Source organism: Chiloscyllium plagiosum, chromosome 15 (assembly GCF_004010195.1).
Source record: "Chiloscyllium plagiosum isolate BGI_BamShark_2017 chromosome 15, ASM401019v2, whole genome shotgun sequence".
NCBI classification, from domain to species: Eukaryota; Metazoa; Chordata; class Chondrichthyes; order Orectolobiformes; family Hemiscylliidae; genus Chiloscyllium; species Chiloscyllium plagiosum.
Genome location: NC_057724.1, coordinates 69,254,455 through 69,281,191, shown reverse-complemented (window position 1 = coordinate 69,281,191; position 26,737 = coordinate 69,254,455). Strand labels below are relative to the sequence as shown.

The 26,737-nt window shown below is 43.0% G+C and overlaps 1 protein-coding gene across 4 annotated transcripts in view; it reads left to right on the top strand.

Moving 5' to 3' along the window:
* Positions 1-762: 762 nt before the first annotated feature.
* si:zfos-2326c3.2 (mitogen-activated protein kinase kinase kinase kinase 4) overlaps positions 763-26,737 on the top strand; it is a 310,274-nt gene continuing 284,299 nt past the window's right edge. Inside the window, exons 1-2 of one of the 4 annotated variants that reach the window (XM_043705152.1) lie at positions 763-785; positions 14,634-14,699. Coding sequence is in view for 3 of the 4 variants with exons in the window: in XM_043705150.1 (XP_043561085.1) it covers positions 14,021-14,077; positions 14,634-14,699 (123 nt within the window). In the remaining variant the exon portion in view is untranslated. Of the gene's footprint in view, positions 786-13,793; positions 14,078-14,633; positions 14,700-26,737 lie in introns of those variants that run through there. The other 3 variants (XM_043705150.1, XM_043705151.1, XM_043705149.1) reach the window with 3 other exon arrangements.

Below are 26,737 nucleotides of genomic sequence, written 5' to 3'. Positions count from 1 at the left end.
GATCCTCTATCTCAATGTCATATGCCTGCAATCTCCCCACACCCCTTGATCACTTTAAAATTTTAAACTGTACCACTACCACTTTCTCGACCTCCATAAGGAGGTTTTTTTTTATTTCAGATTTTATTGTCACGTCTACTTAAGTACAGGACTACAGTGAAAAGCGCATAATGTCACCACACAAGGAGCCGTTTTTACATACAAAATTATGTTGTGTACAAAGAAGTAAGAGAACTGAGAGTTAAAAAGTTAAACATTACTTCACAAAATAGTAGAAAAATAAAGAAATAGGTAATAGTTAACATTACAGTATTTTGCAGTTTAAACTAGGAGACCAGACCAAGAGACCAGGCCGGGAGCTGCTGGGAGACCAGGCCGAGAGCCGCCAGGGGACCAGGCTGGGTGTCATCGGGAGACCAGGCCAAGAGACCTGGCCGGGAGCTGCCGGGAGACTCCAAGAGACCAGGCCGGAAACCGCCGAGAGACCAGGCCAAGAGACCAGGCCGTGAGCCGCCAAGAAACCAGGCCTGGACCCACTGAGACTCCAGGCTGGGAGACCAGGCCAGGAACCGCTGGGAGCTGCTGGGAGACCAGGCTGGGTGACCAGGCCGGGTGACCAGGCCAAGAGATCAGGCCAAGAGACCAGGCCAAGAAACCAGGGTGGGAGCAACCAGGAGGTCAGGCCAGATGACCAGGTCAAGAGACCAGGCCGGGAGCCACTGGGAGACCAGGCCGGAAACCCTGTCACGAGGGAGGTGAACACCAAGTGGGGGAAACACCAAAAGGTTTGTAAAGATTGGGTGTGAAGACATGTTTCCTCATCTGAGTAAGAAGAGGTGCAGCATGTTCATATTCTTTCTGTCTTCAAAGAATGGGGTTCATTGCATTCACCGATATAAAAGGTCTAGGACATGCGAATGTACCACACTGTAAGACTGACTGACAATTTAAATTGATTTTCAGCATAATTCTTTACATACCTTCAGGATTATCCAGCAAACACTGTTCAATTTCAGAATCAATTCTAATGTTAGACATTGTGTTGAAAGTGTCATAAGTAGAGGTTGGTTGGTTTCAGCCTACCCTGAATCCTGAGACTGTGTGTCCCTTTGTTCTAGATTTCCCAGCCAGGGAAAATATCCTCCCTGTAACGAGTCTATCCATCTATTTTGGAATTTTATGCACTTCATTTGTGGGATAAGACTGACACTGGCAAGGCCAGCATACCTAGCTCATTTCTATTTGTCGTTCAGAAAGTGGCAGTGAGCTGCATTCTTGCAATGTGACTACTGTCGCAATTTGATGTGACTGACTTGTTGCTACACCGTGTCAGAGAGCAGTTTGGAGTCAACATTGTCTCAGGCCTGTAGTCACATTCTGAGACCAGGTCAGGGTGCCAGATTTCCTTCCCTGAAGGATATTGGTAAACTTGATGGGTTATTACAACAACATAATTGCGGAGACTTCAAGGTTAGGGTTAGGCTGGGATTTGAACTCATACCTTTCAAGATTAGAGTGGTGCTGGAAAAGCACAACAGGTCAGGCAGCATCCAAGGAGCAGGAAAATCGACGTTTTGGGCAAATGCCCAGGCTTCATTCCTGAAGAAGGTCTTTTGCCTGAAACGTCGATTTTCCTACTCCTCGGATGCTGCCTGACCTGCTGTGCATTACCAGCACCACTCTAATCTGTACTCTGATCTGCAGTCCTCACTTTTGCTTCATACCTTTCAAGCATTAGTTGGGCCTAATGGATTGCTAATAGTTACGTTACCATTACACTACCATGCTCAGAATGCAGTCGGTCTACCAAACAGACATGCATAGTTCAGTGCAAAAATCATGATGTAACAGTTTGAATTGCTCTGTGTCATATCAGCTTTTCTACCTTTGCCCAAAGTCTTATCATTGAATCCATAAGATGGCATGAAGTTGTTTACTTCGTCGCTAACATCATTAACATTAGCGAGGAAAGCTAGGTCTCATCCATTCCATGTAACAAAGTGCGACGTCTTGAGTTATGCCCAGCCTTGCATGCACTGAATGGTGACATTTTTTAAAATGTATGAGGCTGGTTGCTTCAGGATTAGTTTGTTAGAGGAAGTGATTGCTTTGTAACTGCTTTTATTCTTTTATCTATCTGACTTAATGCTCGCATTCTTTCCCTCCCTTTTATTTTGTTTTTGGTACCTGAATTACCATTGAATTTAATATTCTCACTTTCTGACTAAATCCTGTCCGTCTCACTAACAATTTTTCAATTGCCCTCTTCAATTGCCCTGAGTTCGTTGGAGAAGGCTTTGTATGGTTTTGGATTAATAATCTTGACAGTCCAGTCCATATGATCAGAAATGTCAATGGGATACTGTATAAGTCATCAATAATGGCTCCATTCCATCACCACTGCCTACAAAAACAAAGCCTTTGTTACCATGCAACAATGAGCTACACCCTCACTACTCAGAAGATATGACTCAGATACACTAATGAGAATGGAGAGGTATCTGTAAATTGGAGTGACAATATCAGAACTAACAGGATTTCTTTTTTGTCACAGCATAGATAGCAAGGAACAACCCACTCTGTACCAAGGATGGTACTTTTTGAGAGAATTCTATGGTAGCTAAGCCTGGGACTGTGCTGCAGCTAAGTCTGGATAATCCTTCCCTCATAAACTGAAGGCAGAAAATATGAAATCCATGGCTGTCCCCTCATGGATTCCATATTCTCTCATTCTCTTGGTTATTATAGATCTTCTTAGTGGTGACCATATCTGGCTAGACTGCTCCTGCTCTGAGATCCTTGCATCTCTAGCTCAACAGCCATTTTTAGATTATATTAGATTCCCGACAATGTGGATACAGGCCCTTCAGCCCAACAACTCCACACCGACCCTCTGAAGAGTAACCCACCCAGACACATTTCCCTCTGACTAATGCACCTAACACTATGGGCAATTTAACATGGCCAATTCACCTGAACTGCACATCTTTGGATTGTGTTCATCATGTGTTTTTATTGTCTTTTCCGTTAAAGATTATCTGACTTGCTTCTAGGGCATAAGACATAGAAAAAGCAGCAGAACAATCTGTCTATCAAGTTTGTTCCCCTACTCCATTAGTGTGCAGACAATCTGATTAATTGTCAACTCCACTTTCCTGCCTTTTTCCCAAAACCCTTGATTTCCTGACTGAAAAAAAAACTTTTGTCTATCTCAGCCTTAAATATAATGAGTCAGCCTTTACAGCCTTCTGCGGTAAATAGTTCCACCGACTGACTTGTCTCTGACAGGAAAAAAGTCCTCTTCATCTCTGTTTTAAGTGTGTGACTTCTTACGCTGAGATTATTTCCTCTAGTCCTAGAGTGTCCCATTAGGAGATACAACCATTCTGCATCTACCCTGTCAAGGAATCTTATATGTTTCAGTGAGGGTACCTCTCATTCATATAGTCTCTAATCAATACAAGGCGAGTTTAAATTCAATCTCTACTCAATAGGCAATCCCTCTATACCTGGAGACAAATGAGTGAATCTTCTTTGAACTGTCCCCAAAGCCAGTGTATCCTTCCTTGTCCATCTCAGTATTCCAGGTGTGGTCTGACTTGTGTTTTAGATAGTCTCAGCAAGTCCTCCCTATCTTCTACTGCCTTCCCCTTTGAAATAAAGGCCAATAGTCCATTTGTCTTCCCTATTATGTGTTTAACTTGGATGCTAGCTTTTTATAATCCCACCTCAAGCCTTCTCCTCCATGATATGAGATTAAGAACTGGTGTTACAAAATGTAAGAAATAAGAGATTCACTTTATTGAAAACATATGTTTTATTCATAAAAAATCTTTAAATACATACAAAGTCGCTGATGCGTTTCTGTACAGCCTTTGCTCATGAAGAACAAACAAACATTGGAATTTAGCATTCTCTGTAGTTGCAAATAATCTACGGGATTTCTTCCTTATACAGGACAATATTTGCATACATTCGAGGAACTGGGAGGTTCTGGTAGCTGAACGGACCCCCATTGTACTTTGGCAGAAAAGCCTTAGATGATGGCCTTTCCCCACTGTGCGTTGGCGGCAACTGCCCCAAGTTTTAGTGCTTTCCTCAGCACATAGTCCTGCACCTTGGAATGGGCCAGTCTGTAACACTCAATCAAGATCAACTCCTTGCTCTGGAAAAACCATCAGGTTTCAGGCAGACTAAAGGGCATCTTTCACTGAGTTGATGGTCCTCCAGGCGCAGTCGATGTCTGTCTTGATCTGTGTCCCAGGGAACAGACCGTAGAGCAGAGAATCCTATATCATGAAGTTGCTGGGGAGGAACCTTGACAAAAACGTCTGCATCTCTTGCCAGACTTCCATTGCAAAGGCACATTTCAGAAGGAAATGTGTGATAGTGTCAACCTCCTCTGAACACCCCCCAAACCCAACAGATGTCTTGAGGGCAGCGTGCGGTGAGGGAGCGAGACCGGGCGTACATGAAGGATTCTCACCATCAGCCGAGCTACCACTTGGTGCTTGTTGGAAAGTTCTGGCAATGAGACATTCTGCCAAATGGCTTTGACTGTCTGCTCAGGGAACCACCCACCAGGGTCAACCCTCTCCTTTACCCAAAGGGCCTTGAGGATGTTACATGCTGACCACTTCCTGATAGACTTGTGGTCAAAGGTAGTTTCCTTTACAAAGTTTTCCATGAGGGACAGGTGATATAGAACAGTCCAGCTCCTCAGAGTGTTCCACTGCAACGAGGCCAGAACCATCCTTCATATCACTCAGGAGAGGTGGAAACTCCATACGTGGGTGTTTGTGTACCGAGGGTCTATGCATGGATTGATGTAGCTACACACAAAGGGGGCCATCAGAATGAGAGTGGTGTTCAATACATTCTTCCCCAAACCCCCCCCCCCACCCCATTTTAGCTAAAATTTTATCTCATAGAATGCCTACAGTGTGGCAACAGGCCATTTGGCCCAACATGTCCACTCCGACCCTCTGAAGAGTAACCCACACAGGCCCACTCCCTACCCGATTATGCTACCTATTACGCCTGACTAAAGCACCTAACCATCACACTGTTGAACACTATGGGCAATTTAGAATGGCCAATTCACATCACCTGCACATCTTTGGACTGTGGAAGGAAATCGTAGCACCTGGAGGAAACCCACGCAGACACAGGGAGAATGTGCAAACTCCACACAGACAGTTGCCCGAGGCTGGAATCAAACCTAGGTCCCCGGTTCAGTCAAGCAATAGTGCTAACCACTGAGCCACCATGCCACCCCTAGTCCATCTTTGACCTGCAAATGAAATGGAAGATTGTTCAGGTGACTGCAGTGTGTGGGTATGGGGGTATGCTCAACCACAATCAACATCACCGAGAATACTTCACACCTAACGACCAAGTTTTTAATCTGAAATAGACAGGGACCTTGGCTCCTTCTCAAGATTTCACTCATGCCCCAGCCCTCAGCCATATTCCCAGCATCTTCAGATGGTCTGTCCTGTTGATGAAAGGATAGAGTATTGGTGAGGCCAGTTCCCAGAGAACATAGCCTCACTCTTGCCTCAATTTTACCTTGGGCCCTGAAGCCTGTTCAAACTGGTCAAAGATGCTCACGGGTCTGCACACTGACAATGGATCTGAGTAGAAAACAGTAACATCATCTATGTACAGGAAGGCTTTGACCTGCCGGCCTTCATTCCTGGAATAGTCACCCCTCCCTGACTCAAATCTTTCCTGACGGACTCAGATTCAGCAAAAGGCTCTATACAACATACCAACCATGCAGGAGAGAGTCAGCAGCCCTGCCTGACTCTGGAGCAGATCAGGAAGCTTTCTGATTCCCATCATGATTGACACTGCACTAACAATGTTGATGAGGGCAGTCAGATCCAATTGCAGATTCCTTCATCAAAACCCATTTTGGAAAGTATGTCCTACATGTAGGTGTGCAATATCCTGTCAAAGGCCTTCTCCTGGTCCAAGCTGATGAGGCAGGCGTCCACCCCTCCATCTGTTCTGCATGTAGATGATCCTACCCCTGAGGAGCACGAGGCTCTCAGAGATCATCCTACCCAGGATGGCACTAGCTTGGTTGGAGTGAGTCACTGATCCCAGAGCAGACCTGACCCTTAGACAGGATGCTGTAATTTGCATTCAGCAGGGAGATTGATCACCAATTTCTAATTTCCTCCCTCTCTTCCTTCCACTTGTAGATGAAGGAACTGATTTTTCTCCTCACGGATTCACACATGCTACCCGCCAGTCAGACCAACAGCATAAATATAACTCAGCTGATAAGCCGTCACTTCCAGAGTTGTTTTTTCTAAGGACCTGAGGGCCTTGGCCAGCTCACCAGAGATACCAGCTGGTCCAGCCTCTCCCACATGCTGTTGTCTAAGATTTCTCTGATCGAGGACAGGAATGACTTGGAGGCCGGTCTGTGGGCCTCATGTCATACAGTTCAGCATAAAAGGATTTGCTGATCCTCAGGATGTCAGACTGAGATGACATGACTGAGCCATTTTCTTCAGGCTGCTGAGCTCAGAGTTCTCCTTGTGCACCTTCTGGATTAAGAAACTTAAACACGTCTCATCCTGCTCCACAGAGTGAACTCTGGACTGTCAGATAATCTCCGAGGCCTCAAGGGTATAGAGTGAGGCTTGCTGCTCTTCACTTCCTGGAGATCCTCCTGGAGAGTGACCCCCCATTGTCTGCAGCAGGAGTAGGTTCTGCAGGTTTTTCTGGAGTTTTGAAAATTATCCCCATCTCGCTCTTACCTTCTGAACACCTTTTGAGGCCAAAGAACCTCTTGATGTCCCTTTTGACTGTTTCCAACCAGTCCACTGGAGACTCAAAGAGGGGGTTCAAAGTTCTCCAACCTGTGTAACCACTTTGGAGTTCCTCAATGTGTTCTGGGGTCAGCAGTTTCACAAACAGCCTCCACATTCCCTTGCCCATCTGCTGGTCATCCTGTCGGAGATAGTTCAGTGAGAGCTAAATCGGGGGAAGGCCAACCATACCAAAATTCGACAGGAGCTGGGGAATGTAGATTAGGAACAGCTGTTTGAAGGGAAATCCACATTTGATATGTGCAAGGCTTTTAAAGAGAGGTTGATTAGAGTTCAGGAGAGATATATTCCTGTGAAAATGAGGGATAGAAATGGCAAGATTAGAGAACCATGGATGACAGGTGGAATTGTGAGACTAGCTAAGAGGAAAATGGATGCGTATATAAGGTCTAGGTGACTGAAGACAGACAAAGCTTTGGAAGAGTACTGGGAATGTAGGATCAACTTGAAATGAGGAATTAAGAGGGCTAAAAGGGGTCATGAGATATCCTTAGCGAGCAGGATTAAGGAAAACCCCAAAGCCTTTGATTCATATATAAGGAGCAAGAGGGTAACTAGGGAAAGGGTTGGACCACTCATGGACAAAAGAGGAAAGATATGCATAGAGTCAGAGAAAATGGGTGAGATTCATAATGAATACTGTGCACCGGTATTCGCCCAGGGGAGAGGGACATGACAGATGTTGAGGTTAGGGATAGATGTTTGATTACTTCAGGTTAAGTTGGCATAAGGAGTGAGGAAGTGTTGTGTATTCGAAAAGGCATTACGGTGGACAAGTCCCCAGGTCCAGATGGGATCTATCCCAGATTATCGAAGGAAGCAAGAGAAGAAATAGCTGGAGCTTTAACAGATATCATTGCAGCATCCTTGAACATGGGTGAGGTCCTGGAGGACTAGAAAATTGCAAATGTTGTCCCCTTGTTTAAGAATGGTAGCCGGGATAATCCAGGTAATTATAGACCAGTGAGTCTGCCATCAGTGATAGGAGAAAATGCAAAGAGAAAGGATACATACCCATTTGGAAGAAAATGGGCTTATCAGTGGTAGGTAGCATGGTTTTGTGCAGGGAAGGTCATGTCTTACAAACTTAATAGAATTCTTTGAAGAGGTGGTAATGTTGATTGATGAGAGAAGGAATTAAGATGTCATACACATGGACTTTAGAAAGACATTTGATAAGGTTCCCAATGGTAGGCTGAAGTCGCATGGGGTCCAGGGTGTTTCAGCTAGATGGATAGAGAACTGATTCAGCAACAGGACACAGAGAGTAGTGGTGAGAGGGAGCTTCTCAAAATGGAGAACTGTGACCAGTGGTGTTCCACAGGGATCCATACTGGGACCACTGTTGTTTGTGAAAGACATAAATGATTTGGAGGAAGGTTTAAGTTGCCTCATAGCAAGTTTGCAGATGACACTAAGGTTGGTGGAGTCGCAAAGAGTGGAAAGGGACTGTCAGAGAATACAGCAGAATATAGATAGATTGGAGAGGTGGGCAGAGAAACGGCAAATGGACTTCAATCCGGACAAATGCGAGCTGATGCATTTTGGAAGATGCAACTCAAGAGCAAACTATACAGTAAATGGAAAAGCCCTGGGGAAATTTGATGTACAGAGAGATCTGGGTGTTCAGGTCCATTGTTCCCTGAAGGTGGCAATGTAGGTCAGTAGAGAGGTCAAGAAGGCATATGGCATGCTTTTCTTCAGTGGACCAGGTATTCAGTACAAACGTTGGCAGATCATGTTACGGTTGTATAAGACTTTGGTTCGGCCACATTTGGAGTACTGCACACAGTTCTGGTCACCACATTACCAAAAGGATATGGATGCTTTGGAGAGGGTGCAGAGGAGGTTCACCAAGATGTTGCCTGGTATGTATGGTGCTCACTATGAAGAGAGGTTGAATAGATTAGGGTTATTTGCATTGGAAAGAACGAGGTTGAGGAGGGACCTGATTGAGGCCTACAAAATCATGAGAGGTGTAGACAGGGTGGCTAGCAAGAAGCTTTTTCCAGAATGGAGGACTCAACTAATAAGGGGCACGGGTTCAAGGTGAGAGGGGAAAAGTTTAAGGGAGATATTCGTGGAAAGTTCTTCATGCACAGGGTGGTTGTTGCCTGGAATGCATTGCCAGCAGAGGTAGTATGGTCGGGAACGATAGTGTCATTTAAGATGTATCTAGACAGATACATGAATGGGCAGGGAGCAGAGGGATACAGTTCCTTCAAAAATAAGCAGCAAATTTAGATAAAGGATATGGATCGGCACAGGCTTGAAGGACCAAGGGGCCTGTTCCTGTGCTGTAAGACTCTTTGTTCTTGACATAAATGTCTGGGGAAAAAAGGGCAAATGAAATCAGTCTCTGAATTGTTCGTGACAAGTGGATAATGGAACAGTGACATTTGTAGATGGAGTGACTCTTAGATTTTGCAATTTGGTTGAAATACTGTAGTTCTGACTCCTTTCAACATTTCAGTGAGACAGAGTGAGCTGTATGTTGTCTTTTACCTTTCTAAACTGTGTTATGGTCTCAGATGATGTTAATACTGGACAAGTCAAATTCCAGAATAAAAAACTGCTTAACAGATAAAATATTTGGTGCTTTATTTAAATTGGTAGCCTTTCGCTGAAACTACATAAATGTCTGTTTTGTATGAATACCAAAACAAAAGAAATAATGCAATTTTAGGGAGGATTTGTAGCTCAGGTTGTGGATCAGGTTGTAAGTTTGCTCACTCAGCTGGTAGATTTGTTCTCAGACGTTTCATTACCATGCTAGTTAACGTCATCAGTGAACCTCCAGTGAAATGCTGGTGTTCAGTCCCGCTTGCTATTTATGTGTCTTGGTCTGTTGTGGTGAGTGATATCATTTCCAGTTCTTTGTCGGAAACATTGGTAAATGGGGTCCAGATCGATATGTTTGTTAATGGAGTTCCAGTTTGAATTTCAGGCTTCTAGGAATTCCCATGCATGTCTTTGTTTAACCTGTCCCAGGATGGATGTCTGGAACTCCACTAACAAACCTATCGATTTGGACCCCATTTATTAACCTCTCAGAAAAAGGACTAGAAGTGAAAACACCCACCACAACAGACCAACACACATAAATAGATTAGATTAGATTACTTACAGTGTGAAAACAGGCTCTTCGGCCCAACAAGTCCACACCGCCCCGCCGAAGCGCAACCCACCCATACCCCTACGTTTACCCCTTACCTAACACTACGGGCAATTTAGCACGGCCAATTCACCTGACCTGCACATCTTTGGACTGTGGGAGGAAACCGGAGCACCCGGAGGAAACCCACGCAGACACGGGGAGAAAGTGCAAACTCCACACAGTTAGTCGCCTGAGGCGGGAATTGAACCCGGGTCTCTGGTGCTGTGAGGCAGCAGTGCTAACCACTGTGCCACCGTGCCGCCCAAATAACAAGTGGGACAGAACACCAGCACTTCATCAGAGGCTGGCTGACGCTGTTACCTAGCATGGTGATGAAACATCTGAGAACAAATCCACCAGCTCAGTGAACAAACTTACAATCCAAAAGAAATACTAAACAAACGAGACCATCTAAATATAATGCAAACCAAAAGAGAAAATGCTGGAAAATCTCAGCAGGTTTGGCAGCATCTGTAAGGAGAGAAAAGAGCTGACGTTTCGAGTCTAACTGACTCTTTGTCAAAATATAACGCAAGTTGAAACATTTTGTTATGAAGGTGTAGGTGTATACAGTAACTTTAAGAGAGAAAGGAAGCTGGCAAGGACTGACTGAAAGAACAGAGTGTGCTGAACAAGGTAGAAATGTCACACTTGGTTGAAATAAATAGCTGGAGTTGTGTTGCCATAGAACAAAAACAAGTTCAAATTCAGTCAATCACTTTATATCATGCCCCAAAGACCAAATTCCAACTGAATTGAATTTAATGTTTTGATGACATAAAACCAATGAAATGATTCAATGTTTTGGGGTATAAAACCAGGCATTTTGAACAGTTAGGGGCAGAGCTGCCAAGAACATTAACAAGTATAGATTTCTAGCCGAATAGGTACCTGTCCATAAGAAATCTGTGCAGCAGAACACCGAAGCCAACCTAGAGAAAAATCTATAGAGGAAAACCTACAAAGGAGAATCAACAAGCTGACTATTTTGAAACGTGATTTTTGTTTTGTAAATCTTAATTTGGGTTATTTTTATCGGACCAGTATTGTCGAATGGGAGGTAAAAGATAGGTTTAAGAGAACGAAGTTGTAAATTGTTGTTTAATGTTCTCTTTTAGACTTAAAGAATAAAATTGTTAATTTTTACTTTGAATAACTTCTGGGATAGTTCTTTACCTCTTGAAATGTAACATTTTATGGCACGAGGTGAGCTTCTCTGCGTGTCAGGTTTAAATTAGCAGAGGGGTTTACTCCATGTTGTAACAATTTCAAAATATACAACAAAATAAAGTTCTATCTACTCTCTAACACTATCACTTTACAGCTTATCAAAATCCTGAGAAATATTCTCCTGATAAATTGCCCGTAGTGTTAGGTAAGGGGTAAATGTAGGGGTATGGGTGGGTTGCGCTTCGGTTACTCCATGTTGTAACAATTTCAAAATATACAACAAAATAAAGTTCTATCTACTCTCTAACACTATCACTTTACAGTTTATCAAAATCCTGAGACATATTCCTTCGTGTTCAATCTGAAGTTTTGATTAACTGCACCTTTTCAGTTCCTGACCTGTGAGTTTATGAAGTCTATTTACTTGGAAACTGAACCAAGCTACAGCTTAAATTTTCCCAGCTTTGAATACTTCTAACCAAGTACTCCTGGTTTGGGTGTTTTCACAAACTACAACCCTTAAGGTGAGAAAAAGTATCCCCTTCACTGCTCTGAACAATTTCCTTTGTTTTTAGGTGAGATTATGCTTTCTTTTACCCCAGTCAGGTCTCTTTCACACTGAGTTTTAATGTTATCTCAATGTCTTAGCTTTTTGCGGAAATAGAATTCTCAATGACTATCACCCTTTACATGGGCCTCAGAGCACCAGAGACCAGGATTCAATTCCACCCTCGGATGACTGTATCTATGTGGAGTTTGTACAATCTCCCCTTGTCTGGATGGGTTGCCTCTGGGTACTCTGGTTTCCTCCCATAGTCCAAAAATGTGCAGGATAGGTGGATTGGCCATGGGAAATTGCCCTCAGTTTCCAGGGATGTGCAGGCTAGGTGGGTTAGCCATGGGGAAATGGAGGGTTAAAGAAATACAGTAGAGGATTGGTCTAGATAGGATGCTCATCAGAGTGTTGGTATGGGCTCGATAGGCTGAATGGCATGCTTCCATGTTATGGGGATTCTATGATTGTCAGCCTCTCCTTCTGTCTCTTTCCAATATAGATTTAATTACTGACCATCTGAGCACAAAATCCTTCAGTACCACACTATCAGAAGTGCCATCCTTCAGACAAGGCATTGAACCTCTGTCTGCCATGGCAGATGAGCACAAACAATCCCAGGCACTATTTTGAAGAGAGCAGGGAATTGGCCTTGGGCATTCTGGGCAGTATTTACCCCTCAATTAACATGACAAATAAAACAGATGATCCTGCCAACGTCTCGTTGCAATTTGAGGCAGGTGCTCTGTGCAAACTAGCTGCTGTATTTCCCACAGGTGAAAAGTGACTACACATCAAAAGCAATGTACTTTGGGACATCCACAATCTGTAGTCATAAAAGGTGCGATATGAATGCAAAACTTTTCCTTTCTTTATATTAAGCGTTCCCAGTTTCAAAACCAAAGTAAGACGTCCTGGGAAAAGCCCCATGTAATTCTGAGATAAAGAGAGTATTTTTAGCTACAAATTATAATTCTTTGGAACTCCAGTCTTGACAACTTTGGATGGTTAATACTTGTGTATGTGGAGGATGGGATTAATAAAGTTTTTGGAGTCTTGGGACATTGGGAATCAGGTTAGTGGGGTGAATGTCAGATTTAATTTGATTATTATCCCATGTACCGACATACAGTGAAAAACATTGTTTTGTGGGCTATCTTGGCAAATCATACCTTACATAAGTACATCAGGGTCATAGAACAGAATCGAGAGTGTGGTGCTGGAAAAGCACAGCAGGTCAGGTAGCATCTGAGGGGCAGGAGAATCAACGCCACCCTGATGAAGGGCTAATGCCTGAAATGTCGATTCTCCTGCTCCTCGGATGCTGCCTGACCTGCTGTGCTTTTCCAGCACCACACTATCGACTCTGATCTCCAGCATCTGCAGTCCTCAATTTCTCCTCATAGAAGAGAATGCAAAAAATAATGTCGCAGCTACAGAGAAGGTGCTGAGAAAGATCAACTCTAATATATGAGAGGTCCATTCAAAAGTCTGATAACAGCGGGGAAGAAGCTGTTTTTAAGTCTGTTGGTACATTTTTTCAACCTTTTACATCTTTTGCCCAGTGGAAGATGGTTTAGGAGAATATAACCAGGGTGGGAGGGGTCTTTCGTTATGTTGGCTGCTTTCTGGAGGCAATGGGAAATATAGACAGAGTCAATGCATGGAAGGAACAACCAGGATCATATTAAAAGCTGGAGAGGGGGCAGTGGGCACCCTCTTATTGGGTTTTTCTGTTATTTTGATCTTCTAGTTCGGCTTGTCATTTTTTGAAATCGGTTTAAACCACCCCATTCAGGTACAGTCAGTACTTCAGTTCACCAACCGAGAGATTGTGTGAGAGAGGGAGAGACAGTAAGATAGGTGGAACTTAACCTGACAAATTACACCTGCCCTGACACACATGACTTGTTGAGTTCGGTACAAGGGGCTGTTGCATTTCCTTGCGTCAGTTCCTTCAGATCTTCTCTCTCTCTCTCTCTCGGAAGATGTCATGAATGTTCTGAGTGTGTGTTTTCTTGTGTTCCTGTTAAGATTTCTTCAGCCCCGTTCATTTCCTCTGACAGTGTTTTCCGGGTTGTAGTTGCTTGGTGGATTGTCGATGCTTCCTGTGTTTGTTAGTGAGTCTGCAGCTGGCCAGAAACGAGAAGGAGGCGAGACATTGGGAACTGACAGCACCGATGTGACCCTGCAGCGTTTAACAGAGGTGCAGGGGAGGGGGCGGGGGAGGGAAGGAAAGTTTTCTGGTCGTTTTTCAAGGAACCTTTTTAATTGTTTAAAAGTGACCCAACAATGGCTAAGGACTTTCCAGCGAGAAGTCTCGATAACATTCATCTTTCCTCTTTGCGGGTGAGTTGATTTTAACTGAATAGTTCACACAGTTGGATGGTTAACTTTGATTTTGCAGCCTGGAGTTCGTCTCTTTTTTTTGAAAAAGAATCTGTTTCTGGAAAATGTAAGTGGGTTCTGTGGATGACAAAATAGGAGTAGCGATATCGGATTTAATATTCCCTGATGAATGGGGCTGATTGACACTGCAAGGAGACGGTCCGTTTGGTCTCACTCTCTTTGAAGTGTGCTCTCTCATAGTCAAGAGGAGTTAACTTGTCCGGATTATTGTACCTCGTCGCTCCTCATTGTTAACTGGCTGCCTCCTCAAGCCAGCACATGACAGTCCAGGTGAGGTTTGTTTGCAGGGTATGGGAATAGGTGTAGCTGAGGAGTGACCCTGCAGGAGACAATTCTCAACATTGAGGGAGCTATCAGAGAGCTCACTCCCTTTTCCATTTGAATGGGAAGGTGGAGATAGAGAACTTTTGATGAGCTGGGATTGGGAAACTTGTTCCATGCTTGTTAACAAAGGTCATTTTTAACATTAGTTTTACATGTAATTTCCTTTCCGCAGGACCCTGCAGGGATATTTGAGTTGGTCGAAGTGGTTGGCAATGGCACCTATGGTCAAGTCTATAAGGTTGGATTTTTTTTTACAAACAATGTGCTGAGAAGTTGCATTTAATTAAGTTAAGGTGGATTATTAATTTCAGACATTGATAAAATTTGCACATTCATAAATCCTAACTATCTATCTGATATTGTTGAAGTTGTTAATGGTTCTATCAGATTTGAGTGTAGATTTGGCACAATGAGACATCACATAGTTCTTCCATTTCTGGCTTTTGCGTCTGAATCCAATTGTCAGGTCGCCAGTTCTGGTTGGACGTATTTTTGGAGGTTGCGTGGTATTGCTTCTCCCCTCCAATCTCCATGCTGGATCAGTAGCTTTTTAACCCTTCCTCCCAATTACTGCTTTTAACCCTTCCTCCGCAGCACTATTTATTTTAGTATGCCTGGGGTTGGCTGGCATTTTAATTTCTGGAGAATTGACAAGACTGTCAGATTGATGTGAGGAAAGGAGGTGTGTGTGTGTGTTGGTGTTGGTGGGGGTGGGCTTGTGCAATGAGCATCAGCCTTGTCCTGCAAATCTGTCAAACTGGCACTGGCTACTAATAAATTGGTCATCGTTTACGATTTAGGTTACAGTTAGTCCTGGGATGGCAGGACTGGCATGTGAAGAGAGACTGGAATGTTTCGGGCAATGTTCACTGGAGTTTGGAAAAATGAGGGAGGAATCTTGCAGAAACCTATAAAATTCGAACAGGACTAGAGGGGTTAATGCAGGGTGTTCCCAATGACTGGAAAATCCAGAACCAGGGAGTCGCAATCTTAGTACTATAGATGGGTAGGCCATTTAGGACTGAGATGGGGAGGAATTTCTCCAGGCAGTGATGAGCCTGTGGAATCTTCTACCACAGAAAGCAGTTGAGTCAAGAAGGAGTTAGATATAGTTCTTAGGGCTAAAGGAATCAAAGGGTATGGGGCTGAAGCAGGAACAAAGTACTGAGTAGGATGATCAGCCATGCACATATTGAATGGTGGAGCAGGCTTTTAGGGCCAAATGGCCGAATTCTGATCCTATTTTCTATGTTAAGTGGTTGGGTTGAATCTAAGCATCATACTGTTGCAGAAGGAGGTTGGCATTTCTGCCACCCTTGCTGTCCTTGGTGATATTGTTAATATCGAGGATCATTTACACACGGGGGATAGGATCACCTGTTTCCACAGTGGAATCATATCTGTCTGTAAGGTACTAATTCAGTGATGAGTGAGCCATCTAAAATTTAAGAACTTGTCTCCAAGAAGGTTTCCTTTCTCCACTTGCCCATTGTTTTTCTTCATGGCACCAGCACGTTAAGGAACCCTTCCACCTGTCTCTAAATGCAATAAAAAGATCTTATATCCAGCATTGCATGAGCAAACAGAGCCGGGAGCAGAGTGGGATCTTGATTGTCAGTACTTGTGCATGTTTATACAGTACTTCCCTTCCAATGGAACCAGGCCATAGAGTGTAGCAGAGTTCTGCCTCTGATTTCCCAATGTGTGCCATTTAACTGCAGGTGGTAAAATATATATTCTTCAAATTGTGCATAGTGTTAGTTTTCAAGTTGTCTCCTGAATATGATCTTGAATGAATATGTTAGTGCTTTCCTACATGGTAGTGTGTTGTGTCAGATTGTAGTTTGTCGTCCAATATACCTTACTGGCAGCTGACATGTATTAGATCCAGACATGTTTGTGTACGCAAACGTAAGCTCTAGGAGAAGGAATAGGCCATTTGGCCCTTCAATCCTGTTCCACCCATCAACAATTTAATGACAGATCTGGTTGTAGCTTCAGCTGCATTTCCTAAACATCACTCATAATCCTGACTCTTAGTGGGTCGAAATTTTGCCTTTGTGTTAAAGAGATGGACATAATGTGTATAAATTTACTGCACTAAATACATTGATTTATCAAACTGATAGAGTGTAATAAATCAAATCTGTGTGGAGTTTGCACATTCTCCCTGTGTCTGTGTGAGTTTCCTTTGGGTGCTCCAGTTTCCTCCCATAGTCCAAAAATGTGCAGATTAGTTGAATTGGCCATGCTAAATTGCTCATACTGTTCAGGGATGTGTAGGTTAAGGGTAGATGTAGTGTAATAGGGAATGTGTTTGGATGGGATACTCTTTGGGGGGGGTCGATGTGGACCTGTAGGGCTGAAAGGCCTATTTCCACGCTGTAGGGATTCTATGAAATTGTTATAGAGTTCTTAGAGTCGTAGAGAACTACAGCATGAAAACAAGCCCTTCAGCTCAACTTGCCCATGTCACCCAAGCTTGGTCTTATATTGGACAAAAGCGTGATGAGTGTTTTAACATGTTGCAGTCCAGTGTCAAAATGTTATACCAGTCAATCATATTGAGAATAATCATTATTTTTTATTTTACGATTTTTAAAGCATTTTTTGGGGTGACATAGTGCCTCTGTAGTTAGCACTGCTGCCTCACAGCACCAGAGACTCTGTTCAATTCCAGCTTCAGGTGACTGTCTGTGTGAAGTTTACACATTCTCCCCGTCTCTGCGTGGGTTTCCTCCAGTTTCCTCCCACAGTTCAAACATGTTCAGGTTAGGTGTGGCATTGTTGGTCAAGGACAGTATTGCAGTTGCAGAAGGGATGTTTGGGGACTCGTCAACTGAGGAAATATGGGCTGAGGTTAGAAACAGGAAAGGAGAGGCCTCCGAATAGTTCCAGAGAAGTAGAGGAAAGGATAGCAAAGATGATTCTCGATAGGAGTGAGAGAGACAGCGTAGTTGTCATCGGGGACTTCAACTTTTCATATATTGACTGGGAACATTATAGTACGAGTACTAAAGATGGGTCAGTTTTTGTACAGAGTGTGCAGGAGGGCTTCCTGACACGGTATATAGACAGGCCAACAAGGGGCGAAGCCACATTAGATTTGGTGCTGGGTAATGAGCCCGGCCAGGTGTTAGACTTGGAAGTAGGTGAGCACTTTGTTGATAGCGATCACAATTCTGTTATGTTTACTTTAGTGATAGAAGGGGATAGGTGTATACCACTGGGCAGAGTTACATCTGGGGGAAAGGCAATTACAATGCGATTAGGCAAGATTTAGGAAGCATAGGATGGGGAAGGAAACTGCAGGCGATGGGCACATTAGAAATGTGGAGCTTATTCAAGGAAATGCTCCTGAGTATCCTAGATAAGTATGTACCTGTCAGGCAGGGAGGAAGCTGTAGAGCGCGGGAGCCGTCGTTTACGAAGGAAGTGGAATCTCTGGTCAAGAGGAAGAAGAAGGCTTATATTAGGATGAGATGTGAAGGCTCAGTTAGTGTGCTTGAGGGTTACAAGGTAGCCAGGAAAGACCTAAACAGAGAGCTCAGAAGAGCCAGGAGGAGACATGAGAAGTTGTTGGCAGATAGGATCAGGATAAACCCTAAGGCTTTCTATAGGTATTTAAGGAATAAAAAAAGAATGACGAGAGTAAGATTAGGGCCAATCAAAGATAGTAGTGAGAAGTTGTGTGTGGAGTCAGAGGAGATAGGGGAAGCACTAAATGAAAATTTTTCGACAGTATTACTCTAAAAAATGACAATTTTGTCGAGGAGAATACTGAGATACAGGCTACTAGATTAGGTGGGAAAATAGTGTGAAAATAGATAAGTCCCCTGGGCCGGACGGGATTTATCCTAGCCAGAGAGGAGATTGCCGAGCCTTTGGTATTGATCTTTAAATCGTCATTGTCTACAGGAATAGTGCCAGAAAACTGGAGGATAGCAAATGTGGTTCCCCTTTTCAAGAAGGGAAGTAGAGACAACCCAGGTAATTATAGACCAGTGAGCCTTACTTCAGTTGTTGGCAAAGTGTTGAAAAGGTTATAAGAAATAGGATTTATAATCATCTAGAAAAGAATAATTTGATTAGGGATAGTCAGCAGTTTTGTGAAGGGTAGGTCGTGCCTCACAAACCTTATTGAGTTCTTTGAGAAGATGATCGAACAGGTAGATGAGAGTAAACCGGTTGATGTGATGTATATGGATTTCAGTAAGGCATTCAATAAGGTTCCCCACAGTAGGCTATTTACAAAATGCGGAGGAATGGGATTGTGGGAGATATAGCAGTTTGGATCAGTAATTGGCTTGCTGAAAGAAGACAGAGGGTGGTGGTTGATGGGAAATGTTCATCCTGGAGTCTAGTTACCAGTGATGTACCGCAAGAGCCAGTGTTGGGTCCACTGCTGTTCGTCATTTTTATAAACGACCTGGATGAGGGCGTAGAAGGGTAGGTTAGTAAATTTGCAGATGACACTAAGGTCGGTGGAGTTGTGGATAGTGACGAAGGATGTTGTAAGTTACAGAGAGACATAGTTAAGCTGCAGAGCTGGGCTGAGAGGTGGCAAATGGAGTTTAATGCGGACAAGTGTGAGGTGATTCACTTTGGACGGAGTAATTGGAATGCAAGTACTGGGCTAATGGTAAGATTCTTGGTAGTGTAGATGAGCAGAGAGATCTCGGTGTCCATGTGCACAGATCCTTGAAAGTTGTCACCCAGGTTGACAGGGTTGTTAAGAAGGCATACAGTGTTTTAGCTTTTATTAATAGAGGGATCGAGTTCCGGAACTATGAGGTTATGCTGCAGCTGTACAAAACTCTGGTGCGGCTGCACTTGGAGTATTGTGTACAGTTCTGGTCACCGCATTATAAGAAGGATGTGGAAGCTTTGGAAAGGGTACAGAGGAGATTTACTGGGATGTTGCTTGGTATGGAGGGAAGGTTTTACGAGGAAAGGCTGAGCGACTTGAGGCTGTTTTCGTTGGAGAGAAGAAGGTTGAGAGGTGGACTTAATAGAGACATATAAGATAATCAGAGGGTTAGATAGGGTAGATAGGGAAAGCATTTTTCCAAGTATGGTGATGACGAGCACGAGAGGGCATAGCTTTAAATTGAGGGGTGATAGATATAGGACAGATGTCAGAGGTAGTTTCTTTACTCAGAGAGTAGTAGGGGTATGGAATGCTTTGCCTGCAATGGCAGTAGATTCGCCAACTTTAAGTGCATTTAAGTCGTCATTGGACAAGCATTTGGACGTACATGGAATAGTGTAGGTTAGATGGGCTTCAGATTGGTATGACAGGTCGGCATTGAGGGCCGAAGGGCCTGTACTGCGCTGTAATGTTCTATGTTCTATGTAGGGTCCAGGCATGTGCAGGCTCAGGTGGGTTGGCCGGGAGAAGTGCAGGGTTACATGGATAGGGAGTGGTCTGTGTAGGGTGCTCTTCAGATGGTCAGTGTGCACCGATGGGCTGAATGGCCTGTATCCACACTGTAGGGATTGTATGAAAGATATTTGTTGCCCTTTTTTAAAAGTAAACCATGTTCCCATATGCATTCGTAATGCTGGTAACTCACTCCAATTGCATCTATCATAAGGGTCAAGATGATTTCCATCTGTTCAACAGTTTCAGCCTGGATACTTGGTGGTGGTGGCTTCAAAGAAGTTGAAATCATGTCCCAAAAGTTTGCAGCACAGCAAATTCATTTGCAACAGTCACCTCTGATATTATCTGCTACTTTTAAAACCATAGTTGGTCCATCCGTTCTATATCATGAGCTGCTGAGAGATGAGCAAGTGATGAATTTTTCTGACCAGTTCAGGCAATTCAAAATATATAACAAATAACAACAATGCATTTTACATTTTACAGCATACTTTACATTCAACATCTCTAGCTGCTCCAATGGAACAGAATCAAACAATGACAAAAATTGACACTGCTGAGAGAGAGAGAAAGTAGTTGGTCAAAGACTAAATATAAAGGAATGAAAAGCTAATATTGTTGGTGGCCATGTAACCAATATCAGTTGTTGTAAAGGGCAGTGGTTCTTTTGCAAAGGAAATCTGCAATAATATTTTGATCTAGCGTCCACATGCCTCTAGACCCACTGTAAAGCAGTTGATGATTAACTGCCTTTTGACATGATCTCATAAGTTACACAGTTCAAGGGTAATTACAGATGGACAACAATTGCTGGCATTGCCAACAACACCCATATCCCATGAAAGAAGAAAAACTAAGGGCAACAGAGATGTTCAAGAGGGAATTCCAAAGCTATTCCATTATATCAATCAGGATTTATCTGTCTATTCTGTGCACTATAATCATTTTGTTTTAGCTAACCTCAAATTTATCTTTTTGAAATCGCATGAAGCCTCAGTGGTGTCTGCATTTTACCAATCTGAATTGGAAATTGCACTTTTACAAATAAAACAAAATCAACTGTACACTAGTTGTTAGATTTTGAATTGCTTTATATTTTAGATACTTATAACTAGATGTAAACTTGTTTATGTATTGATCATTTCTGCTAACAGATATATAAAGTTACAAACAGTTAAGTCTCAGGCCTTACAGTATATATTCAAGAGCTTTGTTTTCCTTAAAGGCCTCCTTCATAATCTAAATGTTGCGATCACGATAAAATTCAATGACTTTTTATTCAAATCTTTGCTTAGATTACTGTTTCCTTTCACATACTAATAATTAGATCCCTAGGTCCTTGGTCTCTTCCTTAAGTTTACTTTGTAAAATATAGTATTATTGGTGCATTTAATTGCTAGTTGCATCAAAGTATGTTTGAGTTTCATACTAGCTAATAGTCAGCTGCTTTTCAGACAAATTATGTGTTTTATCACTTATTGGAAAGCCCACCCTATGAGATTCCCTGGAATGAGAACGAGCCACTTCAAGCCAGACATTGGTGACTTCACTACTCTTATTTTCCCCAGTACTGGTAAAAAATTGGAACACTTTGCAGCTGAACTTTGGAAGAATTTCCTGCATTGTTGCAGAAAAAGAAAGTAACTTGGCTGAATAGACTTCAGTTTCTTTACATTGCAAAACCCATAACTGTCAGCCAAATTCGTGCAGGAAAGCGAACTCTTCCATATAGACCACTTCAAGCTCAGCCAAAGAAATTGCATTTATTGGGTCACCTTCAGTGAAATAACAGAACCTCTTTGGTATTTTTCAGAATTAACAAGCTTGATTGAATATAATAAAAAAAAGAGTTGCCCTGAATTGAGTTAAAGATTTGTTATCAGATTTGTGTGAAAATATACGTCAAGCATTTTGAATTACTCTACTCCCTGGATTTTGACATTTTCTTTCCCTTTCTGTTTCTGCACTAAGGATAAGGAAAAATGATTGTGTTTGAACAATGTTTTGACTTAGGATGGTTTGCAGATTCTGGGGGAGAAAATATCACAGCCACTTGAGTGACAATTCCAAATTCCATCAGTGAGATCACTTAAAGATAAGTCATGAACTTGAGCGGTCTCACAGGTGCAACAGATGACCACCTTGGGAGACAAGGATCCACTAAATTGTTGCATTACATTGTTGGATGGTCCATCTCTCATTTTTTTTTTCCATTTTTCACAAAATAGCCTCACACCGCTCCCATTTACGAGTGCTTACATGAGTAAATACAACAAAGCATCAACAATAACTGTCGAATCTAACCTCCAACTAAGTCATAGTTATCAATAGACCATGGATCTCCATGAACAGATCATTAGGAAAAGCGAACAGGAGAAATCTGCTTGGCCCATTGAGTCAGCTCTGCCACTCAATATGACCATGGTTTATTTTGGGCTTCAGTTCTAGCTTCCTTGCTATGTTCCTTGGTTCCCTAAGAGAGTAAACCTCTGTCCATCTTAGCTTTAAATGTATTCAATGATGGCACATTCTCAACTGCCTGTAGAAAATTGCAAGGATTTGTAACTCATTGAGGGAAGTTGGTTCTCCTAATCTCAGTCCTAAATAATCTTCCCCAAATCCTTAAACAGTGCTTCGTTGCTCTGGATTTGGTGACCAGGGGAAGCAATGTCTCAGTAATATGCCCTTTCAGAAACTGATATGTATTAATGAGATTGTCTGTCCTCCTTCTGCACATCCAAGAAAATTAACCTGATTTACTCAGCCTCTCAGTATAGGATAGCCTTCGCATCGTAAGGATCAATCTAGTGAACCTCTGCAGTTCCATGTCCAAAGCAAGTGTGTAGTTCCTTTAGTATGGAGACCAGAAATGCATAAAGGACTCCAGTGTGTAGTCTCACCAAACTACTATACAATTATAACAAGGCTTTTTTTTATTCTTATACTCTAATCACCTTGTGATTAAAGTAAGTAGTGTTTTTTTTCCCAATTATTCACTATCAGAATGCTACATTTATATATTCTCTGCGTGAGTATAACTATGTATACAGGGTGGCTCAGTGGAGGGCAGCACGATGACTCAGTGGTTAGCACTGCTGCCTCAAAGCAACAGGGACCCAGTTTTGATCCCACCCTCAGGGACTCTCTGACTGGGTGTAATTAGCACACTCTCCCTGTGTCTGTGTGGGTTTCGTCCCACAGTCCAAAGATGTGCAGGTTAGGTGGATTGGCCATGGGAAATTGCCAATAGTGTCTGGGATGATGCAGGCTCGGTGGGTTAGTCATGGGAAATGCAGCATTAAAGGGATAGGGCAGGGGGTGGTCCTGGATGGGATGCTCTTCAGAGGGTCAGTGTGGACTTGATGGGCCGAATGGCATGCTTCCACACTGTAGGGATTCTATGTCTTTCTGAGTGTCAGCATTTATAGGCTTGAAACATCTTAAAAAGTAAGAGCATGTCTTCCAATATCCCATTTCCAGTACAGTGCCTTAAGGTCTTGGCATTAGCTACATATTTGGCATCTGCTCAGTTTGGTGCAAAGACCCGTGTAAGACTGCTGGAACAGACCAACCACTTTGATGTTCTTCAAGTTCAAGTCCAGTGTAGCATGCTAAATTAACACAGATCCTGATGGCACTTGTTAAAGACATACGCGTACATTGAGACTGACTCCCATGGGGAATGCAGGTCTGTGCACTTGAAAACCAAAGCCCAATTTCCACAACACCTTCCACACCCCACCATTAACATTTTATTTGCCAAAATTCAACTTGTATCTTGTTCTTTGAGCTTGAAACCTAGGAAAACAGAAACTTTATGCCCTTATTTTTTCCTTTATCTACTCTGAAGTATCATCACACATATCTAAGCAACCTTCCCACCACCAAAATTGCCATGATTTTCTTTTGCATTTTTTTTTATTAACTACTATTCACTGCCAGTAAAATCACCTGTGTAGCCAATTCACTATTTAGATGTCAAGCCCATTATGGACAATACAAAGTGTCAAATGTGAAGGGCAAGTAGAGAGAAAGTGAAAAGGCGAAATCAAAATGGAGTTGGAGCTGAAAGTAAAACATTGTATCCTCCATTGGTGACCATCACCCTCTAAAGGCATCAAGACATTCAATTACTAGGGGTCATGAGTTCAAGGTGAGAGGGGAAAGGTTTAATGGAGATGTGTGTGGAAAGTTCTTTATGCAAAGGGTGGTGGGTGCCTGGAACACGTTGCCAGCAAAGGTGGTATAGGTGGGCACGATAGACTTATTTATGATGTCTCGAGACAGATACATGAATGGGCAGGGAGCAGAGGGATACAGATCCTCAGAAAATAGGCATCAGGTTTAGATAGAGGATTTGGATCAGCACAGGCTTGGAGGGCCGAAGGCCTGTTCCTGTGCTAGAAATTTCTTTGCTTTTTGTTCTTCTTTGAGAATAGGTGCCCACTTTAAATATCCCCAGTTAACCCCGTGCACCAGGATTTAGTTTTAGAGATGGAATTTTAGAATTAGAATCCCTGCAGTTGTTGAAGTAGGACGTGCAAGTTCCCATTTCCTTTTGAAAAACTATATCCAGCAGAATCGTTAGATTCTAGTTTGAAACATTGTTTGACCAGGCACCAGGTGTTGTTGACGGAGGGAGTCCAAAAATCAGTTGTTACTCAGGTTTTAGATTTATTAACAACGGGGAAATATTACAAACATAGTGCTCTTAACTCGACAATCCTCAGCATTGTCATCCCCAATTAATGATGCAATGCGTCTGCCCCATCTGTATTCATGTAGCCATCTTTTACACAATCAACAACATCTTGACAGCAATAGCTTCAGTCCCCGTCTGGGGCTCATCTGGTACACTGGAGGAAGCCCAAGCCCAAGTTCAAGTCTAACCTCATCCAAAGGTGTGTCATAACATCTTTGAACAGGTTCACACAATCAAATAGTCCCTACAGTGTGGAAGCAGGCCATTCAGCCCATCAAGTCAACACCAACCGCTGAAGGGCATCCCACTAACATTCAACCCCCTACCCTTTAACCCTGCATTTCCTAATTCTACCCACCTAGCCTGTACATTTCTGGACAAAATGGGCAATTTAGCATAGTCAATCCACCTAACATGCACATCTTTAGACTATGGAACAAAACTCAGGAAAATGTGCAGACACAGGGAGAACGTGCAAACCCACAGATAGTCATCCGAAGTGGAATTGAACCCAGGTCCTTGGTGCTGTGAGGTGGCAGTGCTAACCACTGAGTCATCATGGTGCCCCAAGGTTGTTTAGCAAATCTGGTCTAGGTCATCAGCTTTCCTTAGGGGCTCTTATGGCACAGTAGTAGTAGTATCTGAGCCAGGAGGCCTAGGTTCAAGTGCCACCTGCTTCAAGTTTCTTTAGTCACCTTCTCTGAGAACTTCAGTCGATTTCTTTCATGCAACTTCAGCATGGAGCTCATCGGCTGGGTAGAACATCCCTGCAAATCAGCTGATTTGGCAGCAGGTAATGGCACTGATCTGTTTTGGCTCAAACCATTCATCCATACACAATCATTTGTTTGATGCCATTAAATTGAACCGTTCTCCGGCTTTAGCATTTCCTGGCATGGATTTTTTTTGTTGTTTTGATGTCACATGAACAGGAAACAAGAGGTTCCTTGTTGGTTTCCAGTGGTCACAGCTGAAACAAGAAGGTGCAAAGTTTCATGTGGCCTGTTGGTTGGGAAAGAAATCTGACAAGATAATTTTTCAATGCACTCGTAAATGTTACAGAAACATTCTTTTCGTGCATTAACCAGAGTTTGTTGCACAAGTGAGGAAGTGCATGCTTGGGTTACTGGTTTTTGTTCATTTGGCAGCACTGAACTTATCATTGTATCTTAGACTGGAAAGGCAAAGGTTGCGAGGAAGAGGAGTTGGTTCGGATTTAGAGTAGACACATGCCTTCGCTGTGGAAAAGGAGGGCATTTAAAACTCAAGGACCCTTTTGGGTGGGTAATATGAGACAGAGAAAGAGGGCTTACGATGAGCATGACGTCCAAAAAATTGCAAAGAATAAATAGAGACTATGGACGGAATGAAATGTCCTGGTGCAACATTCAGTGATTCAATTTTTCTTTTTGGGAAGTGGGACTGATTAGTAATCAGAACATCTTATTCCAGATGGTATGATCTCGACAATCCATAGAATGTCTGGTACATTCACGTCATGAGAGCTCAACTGAAGACAACAATATATAAGTGGAGCCGAGCTATGACAGGCTATGTACAGGGTTGAGAGTGTGGTGCTGGAAAACCACAGCATGTCAGGCAGCATCCAAGGAGCAGGAGAATCGATGTTTCAGGCATAAGCACTTCATCGGGTGTTGTACATGGTAATGGATGTGAAAGGGTCAATCTGTGCCTGAAGCCGAAGCTCTGGTCACTCTGAAATATAATGCAGTTATTGGGTGGAACATCAGGAAGCAAAGGGGGCAGAAGCAGTTTGGGCAGATAGCAGTCTGACATGGTCTTCTGATGGAGACACATGGGTCCCTCCTATCTCTTGTTCATAATGGTTAATGTGTCAAGGAGGTAATGTGATTTGTAGACAGTTTCTCTTATCTATTCTACATATTAGGCATGTTTGAGGGCTGACTCCCACCAGAGATGATGGGAGATCCCCTGATCTAGCATGGAAAGAAGAATAGCAGCACTCTTCCCCAACCACAAGTCACCAGCAGTTGGTCCCCACATGTCACATCATACAACAAGATGACACTGATGGCCTTCTTATTACAATTAGAGTATAAGGTTCCAAACTACTACTTAACGTTCTACAAAACCTTGCTTGGTGGCGAATCTTCACCTACTTTACAGAAGATCCTGTGCATCAACAAGGACACGGTGTGGACACTTG